Raw genomic sequence first — 23,435 nt, forward strand, 5'->3', positions numbered from 1 at the left:
AATCCCACTGCGCCAAGCTGTCAAAATTTGCTTATTTTCTTCTTTCTCTTCAGCTTCGAGTTGCTTTCGCGACGGCGACGACGAAGAAGTCTCGCACTTTTCCACTGTTCTTCGTCCGAAAAACATTGTGCGTGAAAAATAGTGAGGAAATTTTTATTTTTCGTTAGTTTTCCCGCAGCCACATTTCCACGCGTAGTGATCCCGAAACCGCGCGACCTTCCGTGGGTGCCCGTGCCGTCGCATAGTACCTAGAGTGGAAAATTCGTTCGCGCGAGTGACGATCCCCAAACGGAGCCCGAAAATTTTCACCGTCCACACCACACCACCACCGCGCAGGGAACCCCATTCTGGAGCACTAGGCAGCCAGCAGGAACGGGAACTGGATTATTGTGCAGAGCGATAACAGGGCGGAAAAGTTTACTACGGCTGGAACGTGTGAGAACGAGAACTCTGAAGTGGGGTTTCCGGATGGGGCCAAGAGCTCGCCGGCAACGATTGTGATTTTCCAAATGTGGATTTTTTTGGTTTCCTTTTGATCTGGTGTGTGGGAATTCTCCCTTTGTGATTCAAGAATTTATAGGATTTCTGAAGCAACAATCAGCTGAGTGAACTCAATTAGGATTGACTGGACATTGAAGAAAACTGGTATCGAACAGATTCATTTGGATTTTGGAAACAAGGAAAACATTGCGGAACGATGGAGGAATCATACCTAAAGGATTTGGAGACGGCCGCGCACATCATAATGGTAAGAAAACGAAAAACCTTCTGAATGTAACGTCTCGGAATTCGACCTTCCCTATTCAGAACGCACTCGGAAGTTTCATGACCTAAACAAGCCATAAAATTCTCGATTTTCCATGAAGACTGCCAGCGCGTAACCAAAACAAAGCAACAAAATATTATTGATTTTTCCGTGCAATGGAAATCCACCCACCCACTCGCACACACAAGTACAACAATAACACTACGCCGTCGTTGCAGTTCGATGTTGCATTCACGCACGATGCTTTCGTGCCCCCGCACAGCTGAAAGACACGCGGCGAACGATTGCATTTTACGCTACCCATTCGCAGAGTGTACTACGTACCAAGATATGTTTGCTATGCAAGTTTTAATAATTTTGGTATATACACGTTTATGTTCATAGATTTAATTGAAAGAAAAAACTGCTTCTCAATAGTTGGAAAATGATAATGCTTCGACCTCAATTTTTTGTAATTTGTTGTTTATTGGGTACGTTAGCCTATTAGTTTTACAAACTATACATCAGGTCAAGGATATTGGATTGGTGTTGGAAAAATATACTAAGGATCCAGAATTGAACTTAACAAATTGACTTAAAGTTAGTTTACATTTTAACGAGATAACTCGTCAAAGAATTTTAATTTAATCTTGTGATTGCTGCTTTGAAAGCAGCTAGAGTTGGCTTCTGCTTCACTTCCAAAGGTAGACCGTTCCAGCATAAAGCTCTGGCAATCATCACGCTCTTACCACTCGTTGTCGTATGTCTGGGGATGATAAACGACCGTGTTCGTTGTTGTTGACCACGAGCTAGGTGGTTCTGGAGGTAATCGGGCAGGTTGTCATCATACCCCCGTTTCATAAAGCTGCAGGTACGTAGATGGTAGTTCGTCGGTAGGTCGTGGCCCACAATGGTGTTTCTGACAGCAGCTATCTCGACGTCGCAGACTATAGACGAACCGTACAGCCGATTTGTAACACCGGTGAAGTTGTTCCTTAAGTGCTGCAGACAGACCGTGATAATACACTATGTCACAGTATGTGAATATAGGCATAATCACGGCCTGAACAAGTTTCCGACGTGTTTGCGCAGAGAGAACTGAAGCAAATCGGCGGAATGTCCTTAAGGTATTTGTGATAATCCGTATTCAATACGTCCGTACTCTTTTGACACATACAATGATCTGATTTATTAATTCTTCATCTTATCATAGCCTACTATTATACAATGATAGCACATCTCTCTTTTTATAAAGATTTTAGAAATTTTCAATTCATTTAATATTACAATATAGTTTAATGTTTATAATTTAATAATGCTATCTGAAATTACTGGCTTATTCTTTACATCCCCGCAAACATGCCATCGCCGTCATCGCCCGAGAATCCTTGAAAATCTGAATCTTCATTATCCGACGTTGGCGTTACTGGTTCTTCCGAACTGGATACGGCAACGGTACTATTGTCTTCAAATTCAAATGTTGAGTCAGATGTAGACGGAACGATCTTCTTTAAGTGTGAAACGTTCCTTTCATATGTTGCTCCTGTTTCTTGATCCTTTACTATAGCTCGTGCGCCTGTGCGTTTCAGTACTGTATATTTCGCTTTTCCAAACGTTGTTGTGAGTTTATTTGTCGTCAGTAGATTCCTCATTAATACAGTATCTCCAGCCTGAATATCAGATTCCTGAGCGTGACGTCTTCTGTCTTCCCTTCCTTTCCCTTTTTGCTTGTTTACCATATCTTGATCTCTATAGTCTGATGATTCCGGGGTAGTTTCAATGTCCTCAATTGATGGTATCTTTGATTTTATTGTACGCCCAAAGCATAGTTCTGTTGGAGTCTTACCGGTGGTTGAATGTGGTGTCGTATAATACATGAGTAGATAATCGTTAAGATCCTTCTTCCAGTCTCTCTTCAATGCATTGCTGATCTGTAGCCTTTTCAAAAGCGATCTATTTTGTCTTTCTACCAATCCATTTTCCTGTGGCCAATACTGCGCTGAATGATTCAAGTGAATACCGTGTAGTTTGCAATATTCTTCAAATTCTTTTCCAATGAATTGTTTTGCATTGTCGAGTGTTATGGTTCTTGGAAATCCCAAACGTGTAAATATTCTGTTTAACTTGTTGATTGTTTCGCGAGAATTGATCTTTGACATAATTTCAACTTCTTTATATCTACTAAAATAATCCACAACCACCAACAAGTATTCTCCTGACCGCAGTAGTCCCATAAAGTCAATAGCCTCATCAATCCATGGTTTCGTTGGTAACTCTCGTCTACTCATAGGAAGGGGCTTACCTGTTGATCCTTACTATTATTATCACCTTCTGAACATAGTGATTCTCAGCCCAAATTTGGTTTATTTCTTACCTGGCAGTCCTATTAATCGACATCCCTCACATTTAGTAACAATATCTTTTGCTTCTCGATCCATTCTTATTATTATTATTATTTCTTTATTATAGAGATTTTCAGCCCTAGGCTGGTTCATCTCTTGGTTCGATCCATTCCTGGCCACCATGCACGATCCCGCAATCGTTTCTTCATAATCGACTCTCCTGGATGTCCTTCATGCGCAAGTTGAAGCATTCTTGGCCGTAATGCTTGTGGTACAACTAACTTGGTCCCTCGTACAATTGTATCTTCTATCATGCCTAGTTCATTTCGAAACGGTTCGTACGATTTTACCAAAGGATTGTTCCAGTTGCCAGACGTTAGAGAGTTTTTAACAGCTTTAAGGTCGGGATCTACTAGAGTAGCTGCTTCGATTTCACCCACATCAATGGCTGCTGATTCTTGAACAGCGAGGACATAAAAATGACTGTCAGTTTCAAACTCTACCGGATCATTTCCAATTACTAGTCGTGATAGAGAATCTGCAATGTTTCCTGCTCCTTTGCGGTACTTTACAGTAAACTTGAACGATTGAAGCCTTAGTACCCATCGTTCAATCCTTGCGCAAGGCGTAGATGATGGAGAAAATATGATCTCTAACGGTTTGTGATCTGTTTCTAATTCAAATTCTCGACCAATAAGGTACGTTGAAAATTTCTCCACGGCCCACACCAGCGCTTCCTTTTCCGTTTGGCAATATCTTTTCTCTGTCGCTGTCAAGCTTTTGCTTGCATAGCTGATTATGTGAGGATCAACATCAGTGTTTCCTTCGAATTGAACTAATACTGCTCCCAAAGCAACAGGTGAAGCATCCGCAATCACTCGTGTTCTCAATGTATTGTCGAAGAAAGATAACGTTTTTACATTCGATATCAAACTTTTCAAGTGCTCAAAGCTATTGTTCAAATAAATTTGTTTTCCGTGCAAATTAACTGCCGAAGTGGTTCCGTGATTGTAGCCAAATCAGGAATAAACTTTCCAACATACGTAACAAGTCCAAGAAAACTCCTGACTTCTTTTGATGTGTGTGGCTCTCGAAATTTTTGTAAGTCTTCGACTTTACTAACAGTTGACGAATTCCTTCTGGCGACATTAAATGTCCAAGGAATTCGACTTTCATAACTTTGAAAATACATTTGTCCTTATTCAGCAAAATATTACAACTCTTTAGTAGTTTTAGAACTTTTTCCAATGCCATGTCATGTTCCTCTTCTGTTTCGCCAAAAAATATTATGTCGTCAATATAATTGACTACATTTTCACAATCTGCCAAAATATGTTCCATAACCTTTTGAAACATTTCGGGGGCGCATGAAATACCAAACATTCAGGGTGGCCACCGAACCGGGAAAAACGGGAAAACCGGGAAAAAGACGGGAATTCAGAACGACCGGGAAAAAAGCGGGAAAAAGCCGGGAATTTAAGATGATGACCGGGAAAATGATTGTTGAGAGAAATTTGGTGAGCATATTTGAATTTTATGCAAATCATCGATAATCTGTATGAGCAAGCTAATTTCAAATTATCGATTCAGATCCTGTACAACCTTGCTTTTCTCAATTTTTTGCTAGTTCATTATCGAATGTGTGAATAAATTTAGAACTTCAGCATCATTTCAAACATAAACAATTTCATAAAGGATTAACCCTTTGGTAGTTTCAACATGAAATAATGGATTGTTTTAACCCTTTACTTCCCACGATTTCGAACAACTATTTATGTCAAGAAAGCGTTTTCGAAAAAAGTGCTCGAACAAAATATATTCTAAATTGGCCAAAGTTTTCGAAATCAACGAAAAAGTTTTACAGTTGTAAATCATTAGTTGTTTGATTGTTTATCAATAGTTCTACTATTGAAACGTGTGTTGGTAGTTGGGCTTTCCTAATGAGATTACAATTGTATTGTAAAAACTATTGCATCATATTTGTTTATTTCCGTTTGTTTCGAGTTCGTCAAACATCGATGATGCTCTAGAGCAGTGATTCCCAAAGTGGGCGAAATCGACCCCCTGGGGGCGAAAATCAGGCCCAGGGGGGCGAAAATACTAAAAAGGGGGGCGATTTTTTCAATGCTTGGAAAACATTAAAAGTATTGAATTACAAGTCGAGAATGTCAACTGATTTATTTTTTTAATAATCTTTATTGGTATCTCCATCAATTTTTACATTCTTCGTAGCAATAGAAGACTGCAGCGATTTTTTCAATGATTTTAGTTGACATCTGTTCCAATGTTTCAATATTAGATATTTGATGCAACTCATTAGTGCTATACCACGGAGGCAACTACAGAATCATTTTCAAAAATTTATTTTGAATCCTCTGAAGTCAACTGAATCATAAAAACTCCCTGACGTTCAAGCGTAAAGTTCAAGTTTTGTCTAGGATTATAGACAAAATACTGTCACTATTAAACATAAACATCGACTTAATTTTACAGAATAATTGGTATTTATGTGGACTCCTTGGCAAAATTGCTACAAAAAAAGACTGCTACACGTGTTTCTGTGATTCTGGAAATCTAAAAAATATATATTTTCAAACTTGTATAACGAACATTCGTGAATCATGATTAGTTTTGTCAAAATTATGAAAAGAACTGTTTTTTTGCGAATTGATGAACAAAATTGGGTTTCAACTCGCAGGCGGATGAAATTTTCAATCAAAAATATGAGGTTCAAACGAGTTTCAGAGAACTGTTCTGATGAAATTCGTAACACACTTTTTATGTGAAGTTGCGCACAGTGTTTGAAAATATTTCAGAGAAGCTTCTCGGAGGAATTCCAAACATTACTGGAAGTTGATATTCTCAATTCAATTTATTTATTCGATTTCAACTTAAACAATAGTGTACAATTATACAATTACATTTGCAGAGATTTGGTTTACCTTTCAAGCTGCGAATTATCTGTTCTAATATAATAGGAATGCAATGTTTGTGAATAGTATTTGGGCAATGTAGGGAAAACTAACTAACAAAAAAACCCTAGATCTGAGAAGTCTTAATCTAATATCACAGCGGCTATGTTAGAAGGTCTTCAATTAGAGGATTCAAGGACAACTGGCACGAATTAGAAAATTTAATAGTGCTTCTTCTGATGCACTCCTCAACAGTTTCCACTTTCGTGACATGGTGAAGTTGCTCCGTTGGGTACCATGGGTTCAAGTTATGTATCATCTTAAGGAGTTTGTTCTGCTTAACTTGAACGCGCTTACGATGAGACTTTGCACAGTCCCCCCATACTGGAGAACCGTAGAGCATAATCGGACGCAATATGCACTTGAAAACTAACATTTTGTTTCTCACGTGCAACTTGGACCGACGATTTATAAGCGAGTACAAGGACCGAGTCGCTCTGTCCACTTTGCTTATCGCGTTATTTATGTGTTTTCCGAAAGTAAGTTTGGAATCGAATAACACTCCAAGATAATTGGCATCGTCCACCCAAGTAGATGGAATTCCATTGGTTGAAACCACTGATCTGGGCAGATTTCGTGCTGCTCTTTTCTTCGTGAAGAATATAGTTTGGGTCTTGGCGGGGTTGATTTTAATTCTCCACTTCCGCTGGAACTCCTCCAGACTGTTTTGGGCATGCTTCGTCACCACGATTGCAGGGTCCTTATCGGCTGCTAGGAAGGCCGTGTCATCCGGGAAGAAGGCATTGTTGTGTAGGAAATAATAATCCGATAACTCTTCAGGTTTTAAGATACTTTTATTGAAAATCAACTTGTCAGGTCATTAATTATGTACATGGTTCTATATCGATGCTTATATCTAATACAGTTCAGTTTGCTAATTTTGTATTCACACATTTACTATATCCGTATATTCTATATCGGATTGCGCACATTTGTATAGGTATCACTGCATACAATATGTAAAGCTTAAAGTTCCCCTCAAAGCTCTCCATACAATATTGTATGCAAGATTGAAGTCAGAATGTGCCTTCTATCTATTATTGTCGCGCTTATCTTAGATTCTCAGCAAGCTGCGTTCGAAACGCGCAGCCTCAGATCGCGCCAGACCGCGCACGTATGATTTGTACACGGTGTGCACCTTGGCTAAAACTGTTTTGCAGCCGCCGGGTGGAGCTGTCAGCCGCCGCGTACAAATCAAATGGGCGCAATCATATGGCGGCTGACTCAGATCAGCAGGATCTGAGTGATTAAGCTAGGATGCACAATATGTAAGCTCTGCAGACATAGCCCGATATATCTGCGACGACAAGTGATGAATAATGGCAAATTGTTATTGAATACATTTCACTGCTTGGTGGTGATTGAACTAATCACGTATTGAAATGTTTTTCTCAACACTTCCCCACAATTTGTACATTCAGCATGTTGAACAATCTTCTATGCGTAACTTTAGGTAACCCCTTAGTAAACGCATCGGCTGGCTGATCTACGCTTGGGATGAATTGTAATTGGAGCTTGCCTTGTTTGATGAGGTCCCGCACAAACAGGTATTTTATGTCCAGGTGTTTCATTCTCTGATGTGACCTCGGTTCCTCCGCTATGTTGATGCATGGAATACTATCTTCCATAATGATGAATGGTTTTATTACTACATCCAGTTCGTTAAGAAGTTGTGTTAACCACACTCCTTCTTTTGTTGCTGCACAAAGTGCTATTAATTCTGCTTCACTGGTGGATAGACTTACTGTCGGTTGTCGTTTCGTTGACCACGAAACTAGATTCCCGTAAAATTGAAATGCGTATCCTGATATTGATTTTCTATCATCGGGATCGTTTGCAAAATCTGCATCTCCGAAACCAACCAGAGCAGGAAATCCGCTTCGCTTCTCGTATACTATTTTAGTATTGCTTGTTCCTCGTAGGTATCTCAGAATTCGCTTTAATCCAGACCAGTGCCAATCTGTAGCACAATTTGTGTATTTGCTCAAGATGCTAACCGCAGCGCAAATATCCGGTCTAGATGTAATTGAAAGATATTGTAGGCATCCTAGCAATTCTCTATAGGGTTGTTCTGTAACTTTCTCCTCAGACTTTGACCATTTAGTGTTTGTATCCAATGGTGTCCCCACCGGTTTACACTCGGCCATTCCAAACCGTTTGAGAGGTTTTTCAATGTATTGTGATTGAGAAATTTCTATCGTCTGATTTTCAAAATCACGATTTATATCCATTCCCAAGAAATGCTTAACCTCCGACAAATCTTTCATTTGGAATAACCTTCCTAGTTTCTCTTTGATCCAAGAGACATCGTCAATATTCTTGGCTATCACCAAAATATCATCTACATAGAGTATCAGTATTATTCCTTTGGTTTTCGACTTGTAGATGCAACAGTCATTTTTAAGAGGGATAAAATCACTGTTTTCATAGCATCATCGAAACGCTTATTCCAAGATCTGCTTGCCTGTTTCAATCCATATAAGCTTTTATGTAAATGAACTATTTGACCATGTCCATTCTCATTTCTTGGAAGTCTCATATAGATTTCTTCATCCAATTCTCCATTCAAAAATGCAGTCTTGACGTCCATTTGATGCACTAGTAACTTATGCTCATTAGCTAGCGCTAGCGCCAATCGCACACTTTCTAGTTTGGCTACAGGTGCGTATGTATCGCTGTAGTCAAATCCAGGCCGCTGAGAACATCCTTTTGCGACTAACCTTGCTTTATATCTTCCATCTTCCTTGATTGCAAAAACCCACTTGGAGTGGATTGTTTTTAATCCATTTGGCACACAGTTAACCACTGTCCAAGTTTCATTTTGGTGTAATGCATCAAGCTCGTTTTTAATCGCCAGTTTCCATTCTTCCCAGTCTGCGGTTTTCTTCAATTCTTCGATGTTTTGGGGAATTTCTTCGTTGCATATTGCCGCTACTTTCGCTGTGTAGTCCGAATACCAGATAGGCGCTTTCTTTTCTCGTTTGCTTCGTCGTAATGATTTCTGCTCCTCATCTTCATCGTCAGCTTGACTTTCATACGTACTTTCATAATCAGTTTCACCAACCGATTCTTCAAGAAAATCACGATTTTCTAGGTCATCGTTGACTAATGTACGATCCTCAATGCAATCATCATTCCTCAGATTTTCCTCTGGTTCTTTATCCAATTGTTGCTCCACAAGATATTCACTGTCTTCACTAGACATATTGTTGTCATCAAATCGTGCACCCACAATCAATTCTTGACCAGAAGATTTCCCAGGGTTTGAATCAGCTGATCCAAGTTCACGATTGACTATGACAGACTCATCGAATACAACGTTTCTACCGATTTCGATAGAATTTGTATCTTTGTTCCATAATCTAAATCCATTGTTTGCGTACCCCACAAAAATCAACGGTTTAGTTTTTGAGTCTAACTTTCGACGCCTTTCCTTAGGAATCTGTTTGAAGGCCGTGCAACCGAAAATCCTCAGGTGCTTTAAACTTGGGCGCTTTCCAAACCACATTTCATAAGGTGTTTTGTCATCTTCTAGTCCATTGGTTGGAGATCTGTTGATCAGATATGTTGCTGCGTATAACGCTTCTCCCCACATACCTTTAGACAACTTGCTTTCGTAGAGCATTGCTCTGACTTTCTCCATCAGAGATCTGTTCATTCGTTCACTTACTCCGTTTTGCTGTGGAGTATACGGAACCGTATACACCATCCGAATCCCTTCTTCCTTACAGTGTCTTTGAAATTCGTTGGAAGTATATTCTCCACCATTATCGCATCTGAGCATCGAGATTCTTGTTTCAAAATGAGCTGTTGCCATGGCTTCGTACTCCTTAAATTTCTCAAAGACTTCGGATTTATGCTTCAACGGGTAAACTACCAGAAAATGCGTGTAGTCGTCTATAAAAGTTACAAAGTAACGGTAGCCGTCGTATGTTTCTTGCTCCATGCTTCCGCAGACGTCTGAATGTATCAATTCCAATCAAGGTTGCGACCATTCATTTGCAAAGATTTACATTCATTTGCTATTATCTCAGTTCAGAAGCATGCTATCGAAAAACAATGTATGGATGAATTTAACCTTGTAGTTTTATCTGAAAGTTTGCCGAATATCATTGGAGTCGTAAACGTATACCAAAGTCGTGAGCGAGCTGTAAAAGCAACTCTCCACGCGATGAATGTAAATTTCATTCACGCTGTGGAAAGTTGCCTTCACAGCTCGCTCACGACTTTGGAACGCGTGTGCGACCCCAATGTTATTTGGCAAACTTTCAGATAAAACTACAAGGTTAAATTCATCCATACATTGTTTTTCGATAGCATGCTTCTGAACTGAGATAATAGCAAATGAATGTAAATCTTTGCAAATGAATGGTTGCAACCTTGATTCCAATGGTCGTTTTGATCTTGGCAATTTCATATCCTGAAACTTGAAAGCAGCCTGCTTCCCCGCCAAACAACCATCGCATACGCCTGCTTTGCTTAACTCTTCGGAAGGTAGATTGATGCCCTCAACCATTCCCTTCTTGATCAGCTTTCCGATTCCTGAAGTGCTCAGATGCCCCAATCGTCTATGCCAAGTCTCAAGACTCTCCCGCTTTCCAACGTACGCTGAGCATGAACCCGATTCCGTGGACTTTCCATCCCAAATAAAGTCAAGGTAGAACAAACCATCACTGAACTTTCCTGGAGCAATTACTTCCTTTTTATATTGAAAGATGACCTCTTCCCCGGCAAAAGTAACTCTTTTACCATTTTTACCCGCCCTTCTAACCGAAAGGAGATTTTCTTCAAGACCAGGTGCGAAAAGAACATTGTACAATTCAAGATTCTTTATTGAATTCATACCAACAACGCTCTTCAACCTCATCTTCCCCGTCTTCGTAGCCCGAAGCTTCTCGCCGGACTTGGCGGTGGAGATCATCACCGGTGTCTCCAAATCTTGGATATCCTCCAGAAGGCGCTCGTCGTTCACCATATGGTCGCTCGCACCCGAATCTACGACAAACCGCACTCGTTTGCTGTTGTCCGTCCTTTCGCTGCTGCCGTTAGGTCGCGTCATCATTGCGAAAGCACGCTTGTTGTTCTCCTGCTGTTCCTTATACTTCTGCTTCTCCTTCGCCACGAACTTCTTCATTAGTGGACATTTGTTCTTGAAATGGCCGGTCTCGTTGCACCCAAAACAACGCGTTGTCGTCCTCTTCTTGGCTTTGAGGGCAACGTTCTTAACCGCCATCTTTTCTTCCCCAGCTTCAGCATCAAGGAACATCCGCTTGATATCCGTAATGGATTTCTGGCAAAGTTCCTGGTTGGAGAGTACCAGCAACGCTCCTTTAACGTGGTTGAACCGCTCGGGAACCGCACTGAGAAGTGCGTGGACCTTCTCCTCCTGCGTGATTCCGGACCGCATCCGTTCGAGTTCCCTCACGACGACGTCATACTCGTCGAAAATCTTGCGCAGCGAATCTCGGTGTCGATATTTGATCGAGAATAGTCTCTCTCGCATTCTGACCATGGAAGCGGTCCCAGCTTTTTCGTACGTCTTGACCAAGACGTCCATAGCCTCCTTGGCGAACTCCAAGCCGATCAGCTTATTCAGCACTTCGTTGTTGACGAGCATCACTATCTCATCAAGAGCTTCGACGTCTTGTTCAAGCCGTTTCTGCAGCTTTTCCTTCCGCTCTGTCTCCTGCTCTACGGTAGCGCCGGGCACAGGAGCGAAGAACGTTTCTTCGGCGGGCGTCCTTACCAACGTATGAGCTAGCTTCATTTTGATCAGCCGATGCTCAATACGCCACTTCCAGGCGGGGAAGCTGGCCTCCTGTCCGTCGAAGATGTTCGCTCTGTCTCCACCAACGAAGAAAGTGGTCATCGGCATAGTGCGCTCGAGAGTTCCCCTCTCGTAGCCACCGTTCCTCTGACCATCGCTGCTACTGCTACTGTAGCCGCCTTGAGCCATCCTGTCCGAGAGTTCGTCCGTCCGTTCGTCCAAGTCCTCGGAAGTGGTCTGTCCAACCAGTCTTGGCTACGTCCAACGGCTTAGATCCTACCGTTCCGTCCCTGCTGCCTCCAGTTAACCACTGGGAAGTCGATGCCAGTTAACTACTGGATGCTGCTGGGCCAGTTAACCACTGGGAAGTCGATGCCAGTTAACTACTGGATGCTGCTGGGCCAGTTAACCACTGGATCTGGGCTGCTGGGCCCATAACCTTTGTTGTGTAGGAAATAATAATCCGATAACTCTTCAGGTTTTAAGATACTTTTATTGAAAATCAACTTGTCAGGTCATTAATTATGTACATGGTTCTATATCGATGCTTATATCTAATACAGTTCAGTTTGCTAATTTTGTAGGGTATATGGATCATTCCTTGGCCTAATTTGCAAACCGCCTTGACAATTTTGACCATAACTCATGAATTAATAGCACTAGAAATAATATGTTGACCCTATTACGCACTCTAGGCAATGTATGTTTCACCAATTGGAAGTAAACTAACGTAAATATTCAAGAATTTACTTGGCTAAGTTGAAAAGATTCGATGTGATGGTATGCAACGTTGGTCTATGGTACAAAAATTGGCCTATTAGTGGATACAACGTTGGCCTATTGCTTTCCATGCACTAGAACCACTTATTATCTCATTTTTTCAATATTTCTACTGAGGTATTATCTCTGTTTGTTCACCAATCATACTTTCAAATTACATTTTTGGAGCCAAATTTTCAAAAAACTATAAATAAATCACTTAAACTAAAGTTCTTTCTTTTTTAGTAACGAAAACAATGCAACCCGATTATTGTGTTATATTTTTACAGTCACCGCACACAAAATCTATCTTTCTGTTCGTTCTTTCTGGTTCTTACGCAAGCAATGTTGTTGGCGTCACTTTATCGGTGTTTTTGACGTCACTTCACTGATGGGCCAAGATTTGGGTACATAGTGAAAAAAATGTCCTCAATATTCGGCCCACATGAAATTTGTAAAATAGTTGTTATTCGTTAAAAACAAACATACAAATTCAAAATAGCATCTTTGACCGTCGCATCAAATGTTCAGTTATTGAAAAGGCAATTCCAAATATTCCAGAATCATGCCATTTATGATCATGTGTATAGACTACCCACTAATCCGAAGAATCATGGCGTCTACAAAAGCTAAACAAAGTGAAATTTTCATACAATTTTAATACTCCAAAGTACTAAAATTGAAACGAAATGTTACAGTTGTTTGGCGCAAAGCTTTTGCGATATCCAGTTCGGCGTGTTTGTTTGAGTTTTTGGTTAACGTTAAGATAGGCCGAACGAGGGGACTATGCCAACGAAGCATCCCGATACCCTATTCACACATTTACTATATCCGTATATTCTATATCGGATTGCGCACATTTGTATAGGTATCACTGCATACAATATGTAAAGCTTAAAGTTCCCCTCAAAGCTCTCCATACAATATTGTATGCAAGATTGAAGTCAGAATGTGCCTTCTATCTATTATTGTCGCGCTTATCTTAGATTCTCAGCAAGCTGCGTTCGAAACGCGCACCCTCAGATCGCGTCAGACCGCGCACGTATGATTTGTACACGGTGTGCACCTTGGCTAAAACTGTTTTGCAGCCGCCGGGTGGAGCTGTCAGCCGCCGCGTACAAATCAAATGGGCGCAATCATATGGCGGCTGACTCAGATCAGCAGGATCTGAGTGATTAAGCTAGGATGCACAATATGTAAGCTCCGCAGACATAGCCCGATATATCTGCGACGACGAGTGATGAATAATGGCAAATTGTTATTGAATACATTTCACTGCTTGGTGGTGATTGAACTAATCACGTATTGAAATGTTTTTCTCAACAGGCATAAGTAACATGAGAGAGTTCTCTTCATCGACTCTCTCTTCTTCAAATTAAAGTGGCAAGATGCAAGTATGGTTGAACTTTTTGGTCATAAATCGCTAGGTTGCGATGCAATCTAGCGTCTAAGAGTAAAAAAGTTCGATTGAATTTGCATCTTGTCACTTTAATTTGCAGAAGAGAGAGTCGATGAAGAGAACTCTCTCATGTTACTTTCGCCCTTATTTAAACTCAATCTAGACTTAATTTCTAGAAAAACGACTTTAAAGCTTGCAACTCTATAAGTTTTGAGTTTTTCAACAAATGTTCCTGAATTTTTGCCATAAATCTCAATAACTATTCATCACAACATCGCTCTGTGTTGATCGCGAAAAAACTTAAAATAAAGCTTGAAACCGAGAAATTGCTAAGTAATTGATTGTACTTAGTCCACTCTGACTGAACGGTTTTTGGAAAATCTTCAACCAACTACACTGCCGCCACTCGCATAGCAGTCCCATCTTTGCTGGGATTCCTATTCATATGGGACTGTTTTGCGAGTGGGGGCAGTACAGTTTACACTTAAAATTTTACATATTCGATGAAAAAATAATGCACAAGTAGGACAACAGTTAATAAGAGTATTGTATAATGTGAGCAGGAAGTTTGCAATTTGTTATTTCTGTTATTACACTGTTGATTACCATTTCCAATTTTTTATGTTCAGTCAGAGTGGACCAAGTACAACATTTCAATATCACATGAAGGGTAGTCAATTAATGAGCTATTTAAGAATTCTTAACTTGAACATCTAATCGCTAACAACTTTTGAATGTATTCTCATTGTTCGATACGTTTTTGAAATATTATAGTTACACAGTTCATAATTTATTCAGAGGACTGGCATTTTTCAAAAATTCGTTCAGACAGTGAATCAAGTACACAATTCTTAAATAATCGGTAAAATTTCTTCATGGAACGGGTATTGGTACATTTCAATATGATGCCCAACAGCTACTAAAGAGACATATTTTGATTTGGAAAGGATTACGAATAATAAGGTAGTTTAAACTATTTTTCTTAGAAACACACACTGTATTGATTACAAGGTGTACAATAAAGCGCGCTACTTACGACATTGTGTCACAGATCAGACGTCCAAGTCCAGTTCCAAAACTGTGTAAGGAATTCAACGGTCATTTGAAATGGCAACACAAGTGGCAATATCATGATGGTGCTGCTATCGCAAAGTTCCCACACTGTCGTCAGTGGCGAATAAAAAACTTATCTAGATATGCGAATTCACCACTGACTGTGGCAACTTGCCGCTTAGGTGACGCTGTCCACAACGCTGAAAATATTTGACTGCTTACACAGCGTTCGAACGAAAATTTGTTCCAGCTTGGATGTCTGTTCTCTGTGATTGTGTTTAACGCAAGGCAAAATCAGCGGGAGTAAAAAAGTCTCTAATTCGGCTTTGAATTGAAAACATAATATCTGAATAATTCAATAATCCGAAATATTTTGTATCTAATTCGAGAAATGATCACGGTCTGTATTTTATTAATTATAAAATATTTATATTTCTAGGCACCTCCCACAGTGGTTACTAAGGAGCAACGGCAACAGTCGGAAAATATCTTTATGAACTTCCGCAAAACAAAATCCCCGTACGTCCTGTGTCAGACGATCCTGGAAAAATCGGTCGTCGACCTAGTATTGTTCGAGGCTGCCGATGTCCTCAAGAAAGCTATCATTGCCGAATGGAAGTACATTCCGGATCAGGATAAAGCCTCGCTCCGGCAGTACCTGTTGAACTACATTATCCAACGGGACATTCCAGTGTTCATTCGGGACAAACTGCTCCAGGTGGTAGCAATCATGATCAAACGGGCCAGCCTGGAGGACGTAGGCGCCGAGAGGGCGCAAATAATTGAGGAGACGAAGAAAATGCTCACTTCCGGTGATGTGAAACAGCAGATTCTCAGTTGCAGTATCATAATGGCCATATTGGAGGAATATTGCAACATCGTCCGGTCGGATGACACCGGTCTTACCACATACGAGCATTTCCGCGCCAAGAAGCAGTTTGAAGACTCGGATCTGCTCAAAGTATTTGTCATGACGCTGCAGTCGACGGAAGAACTAATTAAAATGTACGACGCTGGAAATTCAATGCATTTGTATCTGTTCAAGCAGATGCTCTCGGTAATGGAAACTATCCTCACGTGGGGATTCCTGCTTCCCAAGCTACAAGTCATGCGTGTTCTGCAGCCATCGCTGTCCAAGAAAATCATCGATACCTCGGAGACGGTAACGAAAGCACTGCACGCTCCCCCGCTGCGGTTTCACGCCCAGTGGAAGAACATAATATTTGAGCCTAAACTGTTGGAGATCTTCTTCTACATATACTGGAAGACAAGAGACAACGATGAGTTACAGCCAAAGGCTTTGATATGCATTTTGCAGCTGTCCACTTTGAAGGGTCCAATAGTTACCGAGAACAAGGAGGAAAGTATGACCTATTTGGTGAACTACCTGACGCATTTTCTTTCGATGCTTTCTACGTAAGTTTACTTGAGGTAGAATAAAACTTTTCTTGATGTATAATTAATACTTGGTTCCTCATATTTTGCAGGATCGAAATCAAGGAGAAAGAGGCATACAGTTTTTCACTCATTTTGAGAAAACTGCTGCAACTTCTACCCCGAGCAGAAATCAAAGGACTTCCGAATAGTCTTTTCGAAGCGTACATGCAGCAGAACCTGACACTGACCCTTAAATTCATCGAGCTCTCTGCGATGGAGGAAGCTGTAAGTACCTATTGGTTTTTCTGATCAGCGGAAAAGTGACTCAAATAGAATTGGCTTCACTAGAGATTACTGTACCTAACTATCTATGTTTATGAAAACCCTGATTTGCCTTTATTTTTTTCTCGACAATTTTTTTCTTTGTAGATGACTCCGGATGAAACAGTATACATAGACGCTCTGGGTAACCTGCTGGAGATTTGGCTTCACATTCTCAACGACAAGGAAAACTATCCTATCGAGGCTATGGTACCTTTCATAACGCAAATGTTCGAAAAGTACATTCAGTATCATCTGGCTGCGCCGGATGGCATGCGAGGAGTTGGTCGAGATGGAGATTCGATCGACGAAATCGCCGAGTTTGAGGAATCCGATCGGGAGCGTTTCAAAGAGCAACTGATCATTATCGGATACTTTGGACGTGAAATATTGTCACACTCTTTGCCATTGCTGTCAAAACTGTTGGAGAACCGAACTCGCAATTTGGGAACCCAGCTGCATATGCTTCATTCGACCAAAACAATGGATTCATCCAGCTCGAAAACCTTGGTGAATCTCTTCGAGGACATCCACTGGATTCTGTTGATTACCGGTCACGTTTTGGCACTGGAAGCGGATGGGGAATCAGCAATGATACCGTCGGAGATTCTTCAATTCTGCAACCAATGCATTGCCAACAACGTCACGGATGTGAACAATAGCTTGAAGCTGTTGGCATCACCCAATCAAGACATTCAAGAGATTCCAAACGCCGAGGTCAATGCTGATCCGGTGATTCGATTGATTGCCGCTGGTTTTCGATTGTGTGAGCTGGAGAAGAGTGCCATCGAGGTTCGAATGTATCAGTTCCTTAGTCCCGAGTTGAGCACCACCTTGGTATGGTTCCTGCGGCGGTGGTCCGATGCGTATTTGATGCCGCTGAATGAGGACACGGTTAGCACCACGTTCAAGCAAGCTTTCGGAGCTGGATCTCCGGGATCAGTGTGGGTGATAAATTACTTGCTGAATAAAATTTGCCTAAATGCTCAGTATCTTCGGGCGGAACAATCCGTAATCGAAGAGACGTGTGATCTGTTCTTGGTTCTACTGAGCCGGAAACAACGCTGCCAGGCCATCTTCGGTTCGGAGTTCTTCAGATCGATTTGCGATTTGAAGAGCGTAGATCTGCCGGTGTCAATCAAGCGAAAGTTGTTGAAAGGGTTCGTAATGGTCGCGGCCAGCGTGGAGAATGAGGATCTACGGGCGGACTACCTCGGGAAGATTCTCCAGCCCATCGAAGACAAGTATGCTTAGACAATTTTCCTGGTGATTCTAGTTCTGTACAATTGATTGCATTTTTTCAGGTACAAAATATTGATCTCACATCAAAATTTCCAATCCGTCTATCAGAACGAGGATGTTAAGCTCAAGGTGACCGAAATCTTGGAGGAACTAATCGGATGCGTTCAGGGGGCCTACTCCAACTCGTTGACGATCATTTTTGCCAAAATCCAAGGCATTTGCAAGGAGATTCCCACGTTCCTGAATTTGTATCACAACTATACGGTAAGCAGCAAATGATAGTTTATGGCACAGAGAAGCTGACGTAACATCTACCAAATATTATAAAATGACCAATCGTCCAACTACCAAATGTTTGAATCAAGTGTTAAAAATGTGATCATAGCAGAGAGCAGAGTGTGACGTCTGTTCCTCTGTGTTTATGGTTTAATTTATTCAAAAAATCTGTTTCTAGCGATAAGTCTTACGCAAATAAGTAAATCTCTGTGCATTATAGGAAAAGTAATTGGTTAAACTTGACATTAATATTTCTACTATAATATAATATGACGCTTAAATCGTGTTTCTTATAACGCAGGTAATAGTCGAGCTGATTTTGGAGCTGGTTTGCGAAATCGTTTCCAACATTGCCAACGTGTCCTCGGAGAAAGCCATCCGGACGGCCATCCTGGAGTGCTGCTTCTCGGTGATCCGAATCTACGTGAAAAACAACTCCAACCGTGTGTCGCTGGACACTGCCAACCAGGATAGCGACCCGGTGGATCTGATTCTCATTCTCAAACTGATCAACCACCTGACGTCGAAGTTGCTCTTCACGGATGACTTTGCCGGATCGGACGAAACCAACGCCCAGTCGTCGGAGATTTGCATCTTCGGTATCACACACATCGTGCCACTGATCACGATCGACCTGATCAAGTACCCGGATCTCTGTATGCAGTACTACAGCACAATCACCTCGTTTATTGAGGAAAAGTCGCATATTGTAAGTAGATGATTGATTTCTATGATTTGGGCGTTTGATCAACAGGGGTGCGGGTTGTTTTCATCCTCAGATTCCCACATTGCATCCAGACCTGCTGAAACAGCTGTTGGGTTCGATTGAACTGGGCCTAAGTTCCTTTACGTCGGATATCGAGTGTAAGTGTCTGGAGTTCCTGGAGATTTACGCGAACAGTGTATACTTCAGTCAGGACCCACAAGCGCCGATGGCCCAGCTGTTGCTTCCGTTCCTCAAGCTGATGCTGGACATGATCTTTGGCCAGAAGATCGATCTAAATAACACGATGGACTGGTACCGAACGGTGTTCGTGATCATCTGCTGCTTTCCGGAACATTTTAAGGAATTGCTGCACAACTTCCTCAGCGAGCAGTTTGATTCGGAGGCCAGTATGGGTAAGGATCTTGCCGGCAGCATGACCATGGTGAGTAGCATTGAGTTTGTGAACAATCGGCTAACTAAGTCGAAGTTTATCGATAAATTTGACAAGTTTGTCACGTTGGTTAGTACTATGGTGAAGAAATAAGCCTTGTGTGATTTACGATTCGAATATGACAGGTAAACTAAGAAAGGATGTTGCTTTTTGAATCAGTGAGTATGGCTATCTGTTATTCATTTTGTTTTCTTCTCAAAGTGATAATGTACGTTTAGAAATGAAATTTATTGTACCAGCTGATGTATTTGCATTTGAACGCGTAGAGAGTAAAAGATAAGCGGAACGGATCGAAGAGCACAAATAAAGTGTTTGACCTACCAAAAACAATTGGTAACACCAAAAATCCGGTCGATGGGTATCGAATGATTATTACTTATATAGGAAAACTTTTACTATATATTACATTTGCCATGTACTGAAGGCAGTTTTTTGTCTTCTATTTGTTATGTTATTCTGGGTTTACTTTTCGTGATTGTCTCTTTGAATGTGCTGCATATTTTCTGAAACGTTTTTTTGGATATCGTCAAGTGTTTTGTGTAGTACAGCGGAGGCTAACGATGGATCTTGTAAAACTAATGTAGATAGGAATGTGTACTTAGATAGGGGCATGAATTGTAAGAGCCATTCATTCACTTTTGCGCGAATTTCGGTCACAGCGTTTCCGTTTAATGAGTTATTGTCCTTTACCTTTAACTATTCCCACTTCTAAGTAGAGAACTGTACAGTTGTTCAAATGATTCCATGGCCTTTCTCTTGTTGATAGACTTAATCTTACTCCTACTGACTGTCCTGTAGTCTGTCGAAATTGGAACACTCACTTCACTCGAAGTACTATGCGCAAAGCTTATTGCATACAACACAATCACTTCGAACAGTTGTAGGTTTACCCTTTACGTTCAAAGTCAAAAGAAAGTCCTCTCAAAGAAAAAAAGCAAGCTCTCACACGGTACGATTAGGTAACAGAACATACATTGTCATAATAAAATATAATCGGGAAACGATCTGAGGGAGGTTGGATTAGGAAACAATGTTTTGAGGTCGAATTTTACACGCACTTTTTGCATAACTTTTTAGTAACAGTATCAAAGTAGTGAATCAAAATGAGGTAAAAACTATATATTTATACAAAAGATGAAATGAAGTGGCGCATTGAAATAGTTTTTTGAATGGATGATTAACTTTACGGTATGTAGCGTTTTCGAATGAACGTTTGGAGATGGAGTTGTTTTCCTGTAAACGAACTTGGTATGTACTTTGTAAACGGTTTTCGATTATTTATTCACTTTATTACACGCTTCGCTGTTGAAGAGAAATCGAACAGACACTAGAGTATATTTTACCGAATAATTATTATAATTGAGCGTTACTATTTATGGATAGGATCAGATTTTTACCATCGTTATGTGAACAAAGACTACATTTCTTAAAAAGTTACATTCATGTGTGCATTCATTGTAAAGTGATGGCGTGGTGTCTCATTTATTTGCCACCCCTCAAACATGTCATTCATCAATACCTATCTCGAGTATACTTCATTACAAAGCAGAAAACATTAATCTTTCCATTGTTTCTTTCGTCTCTAACATCCTAAAAGTCACTATTAGTGAAATCGTTGTGAACATCATCTCCACTGATTCTCTTTTGTCGTGTAAATAACGTTTATGTCGATCATAAAATAAGTGTTTTGTTGTATCGTACATTTGTAAGCCAAACAGATTCTCTTCCCTGAAGTAAATCAATTTACCTAAACCCAATAGAGACAGGTAAATTATTCAAACAAAAATGGAAAAGGTAAATTTTCCCTTTCTTATTAATGGCTACCACACATAGAAGATATTCCATTTCACTCCTGGAGATTGGATCGAATTGTTAAACTTTTTCTGGCACACTCTTGAAACAATCAAAAACACTAGAACACACAAACATATATACCCACAGCCCAAACTCTCTTTCGTAGAATAGATGGTAAATTTTAAACAAAATCATGGTCAGAGATATACGTACATGTGTACAACAACTTCAAATACCTACCCATAAAGCTACAAAAAAACAACACCCGACAAAAGCGCTCATTTGTATCAATTTTTCCTCCGGAAATAGCAATACTTTCCGGTGACCATTGCGGTTGAAGACTCGATATTAGAACACATAATCACACGTACCCACGCGAATCACGTATGTCTGCATAATTAGTAACTTGCACATAAATTAATGAGCAAAATCAATCCGACAGCGCAGCGGTGGGTGTGTATGTGTGGGAGAAGCTCAAACGCTGGAAACGTATGAGTGTCGGTGTATCTATTACTTTCTAAAAGTACAAAATAACCAGTAACACGGAGCGATATAATTGAAGCAAACTATAGAAACACAAAAGAGAGAAGAAAAACCATTGTGGGGAGTGAATCACGAATATTAGCTAAGCGATTTTAAATTTATCTTTCCGAAAAGTGATACGAAGTAAAATGATGAAACAAATAAAACAAAATTTGGAACCAGGCATCGATCCTGCGTAAGTGAATAATGAGATGTCGAAACTGATTTATCCGAAAGCATTCTTGGATTTTCTCACTGTTTTTATTCTCCACATACGCGAAACTAAGACACACGATACGAATCACTCGACCCGGATTACACAATCGCCTCTCCTCTCCTCTTGTTGGCGTAACGTCCTCACTGGGACAAAGCCTGCTTCTCAGCTTAGTGTTCAATGAGCACTTCCACAGTTTTTAACTGAGAGCTTCCTCTGCCAATGACCATTTTGCATGTGTATATCGTGTGGCAGGCACGAAGATACTCTATGCCCAAGGAAGTCAAGGAAATTTCCTTTACGAAAAGATCCTGGACCGACCGGGAATCGAACCCGTCACCCTCAGCATGGTCATGCTGAATACCCGTGCGTTTACCGCCTCGGCTATATGGGATTACACAATCGGCCACCTCTGCAAAGTATTTCGCGAAATCAGGACGCTCGGCACGAACAACTCAACCTGGACTAATCGGTTTTCGTCTTCGACCAAAATTAAGTTCATGCATAATAGCGGAGCCAGAAAGAACTTTTCAGAGCGCTTTGTGATATTCCTCCTATGTGCATTGAAATTACTCTCATGGTATTGTAAAATCATTTTCATTTGGTTTATTTCAACATTGTCTTGTTGTTTATAAACTACAACCTTTGACCTCTATTCTACCACAGCGAAGAAGGGAGTTACAGTAAAACTTTGATTTTTAACAATACTTTTAGTCGGTTCACCTTTTCATGATCCATGCTCCTTGCCAATCTTGACCGTGTTTTGCCTTCCTACCTACAACCATCCAAATGACTGTCGCGCTTGCTTCTTACGATGATGTTTGACCTGTTACCAGCTCGCTTGGATATTATTTTGGAAACAGCACTGGCTGATGACAGCAGAGCAACAGGGTACCTTCCTAATAGATTGCTCGTTAAAGCTTTCCAGAAACTACACAAGACTAGCTATAGACAATGTAAGCTCTACGGTGCTTGTTGTGGAGAGGAAAAAGAGAAAGATTTCAATCTGTGCGTTAGCCTATTACGGATTGGGTGCACTACTCCTAACAGATAGTGTTATTGATAAAGTCGTAACATCCCAGCGTTCCTTCGATTTTCTTTCCCAGTTTGATACTGTTGAGCTTGTACTTGACGTATTCTTCGATCCACGCCTGCGTCAGGTCCAGGTACTTTTCCGGCGGCCCGGGAAGATAATCCCTGAAGCCGAACACCGGTATGGCGGCTTCTATCTGAGTGCCGTCGACCCAGTTGTTGTAGCTGTTGATGGTGATGATCTGAGCGTTGTTCTTGAGCGCTGTTCGCCACGCCACATCGAAGTACTGTCCATTCGATCGGTAGCGTTTTATGTTGGAAATCCCATGGCTTTGCATGGCGTTTCGCGAGTACTTCTTCCGATCGTAATAACCGGGACCGATGGTTGGCACAAACATCAGATGGTACGAATCGGCAAACTTCTTCAGCTGGGACCAATTCTTCCACGTGCTCACGTAGTTTG

At 40.8% G+C, this 23,435-nt stretch overlaps 1 protein-coding gene across 1 annotated transcript; it reads left to right on the forward strand.

Moving 5' to 3' along the window:
• The first annotated feature begins 50 nt into the window (after positions 1–50).
• LOC109410579 (exportin-4) lies at positions 51–21,934 on the forward strand. The gene is made up of 7 exons (XM_029875414.2): positions 51–748; positions 15,477–16,453; positions 16,525–16,699; positions 16,844–17,979; positions 18,040–18,241; positions 18,555–18,962; positions 19,033–21,934. Exons 1-7 carry the CDS (start codon positions 698–700, stop codon positions 19,501–19,503), a joined length of 3,420 nt encoding a protein of 1,139 aa, XP_029731274.2. The 5' UTR covers positions 51–697; the 3' UTR covers positions 19,504–21,934.
• The last annotated feature ends 1,501 nt before the right edge of the window (positions 21,935–23,435 follow it).

This window comes from Aedes albopictus, chromosome 3 (genome assembly GCF_035046485.1).
Source record: "Aedes albopictus strain Foshan chromosome 3, AalbF5, whole genome shotgun sequence".
Classification (NCBI taxonomy): domain Eukaryota; kingdom Metazoa; phylum Arthropoda; class Insecta; order Diptera; family Culicidae; genus Aedes; species Aedes albopictus.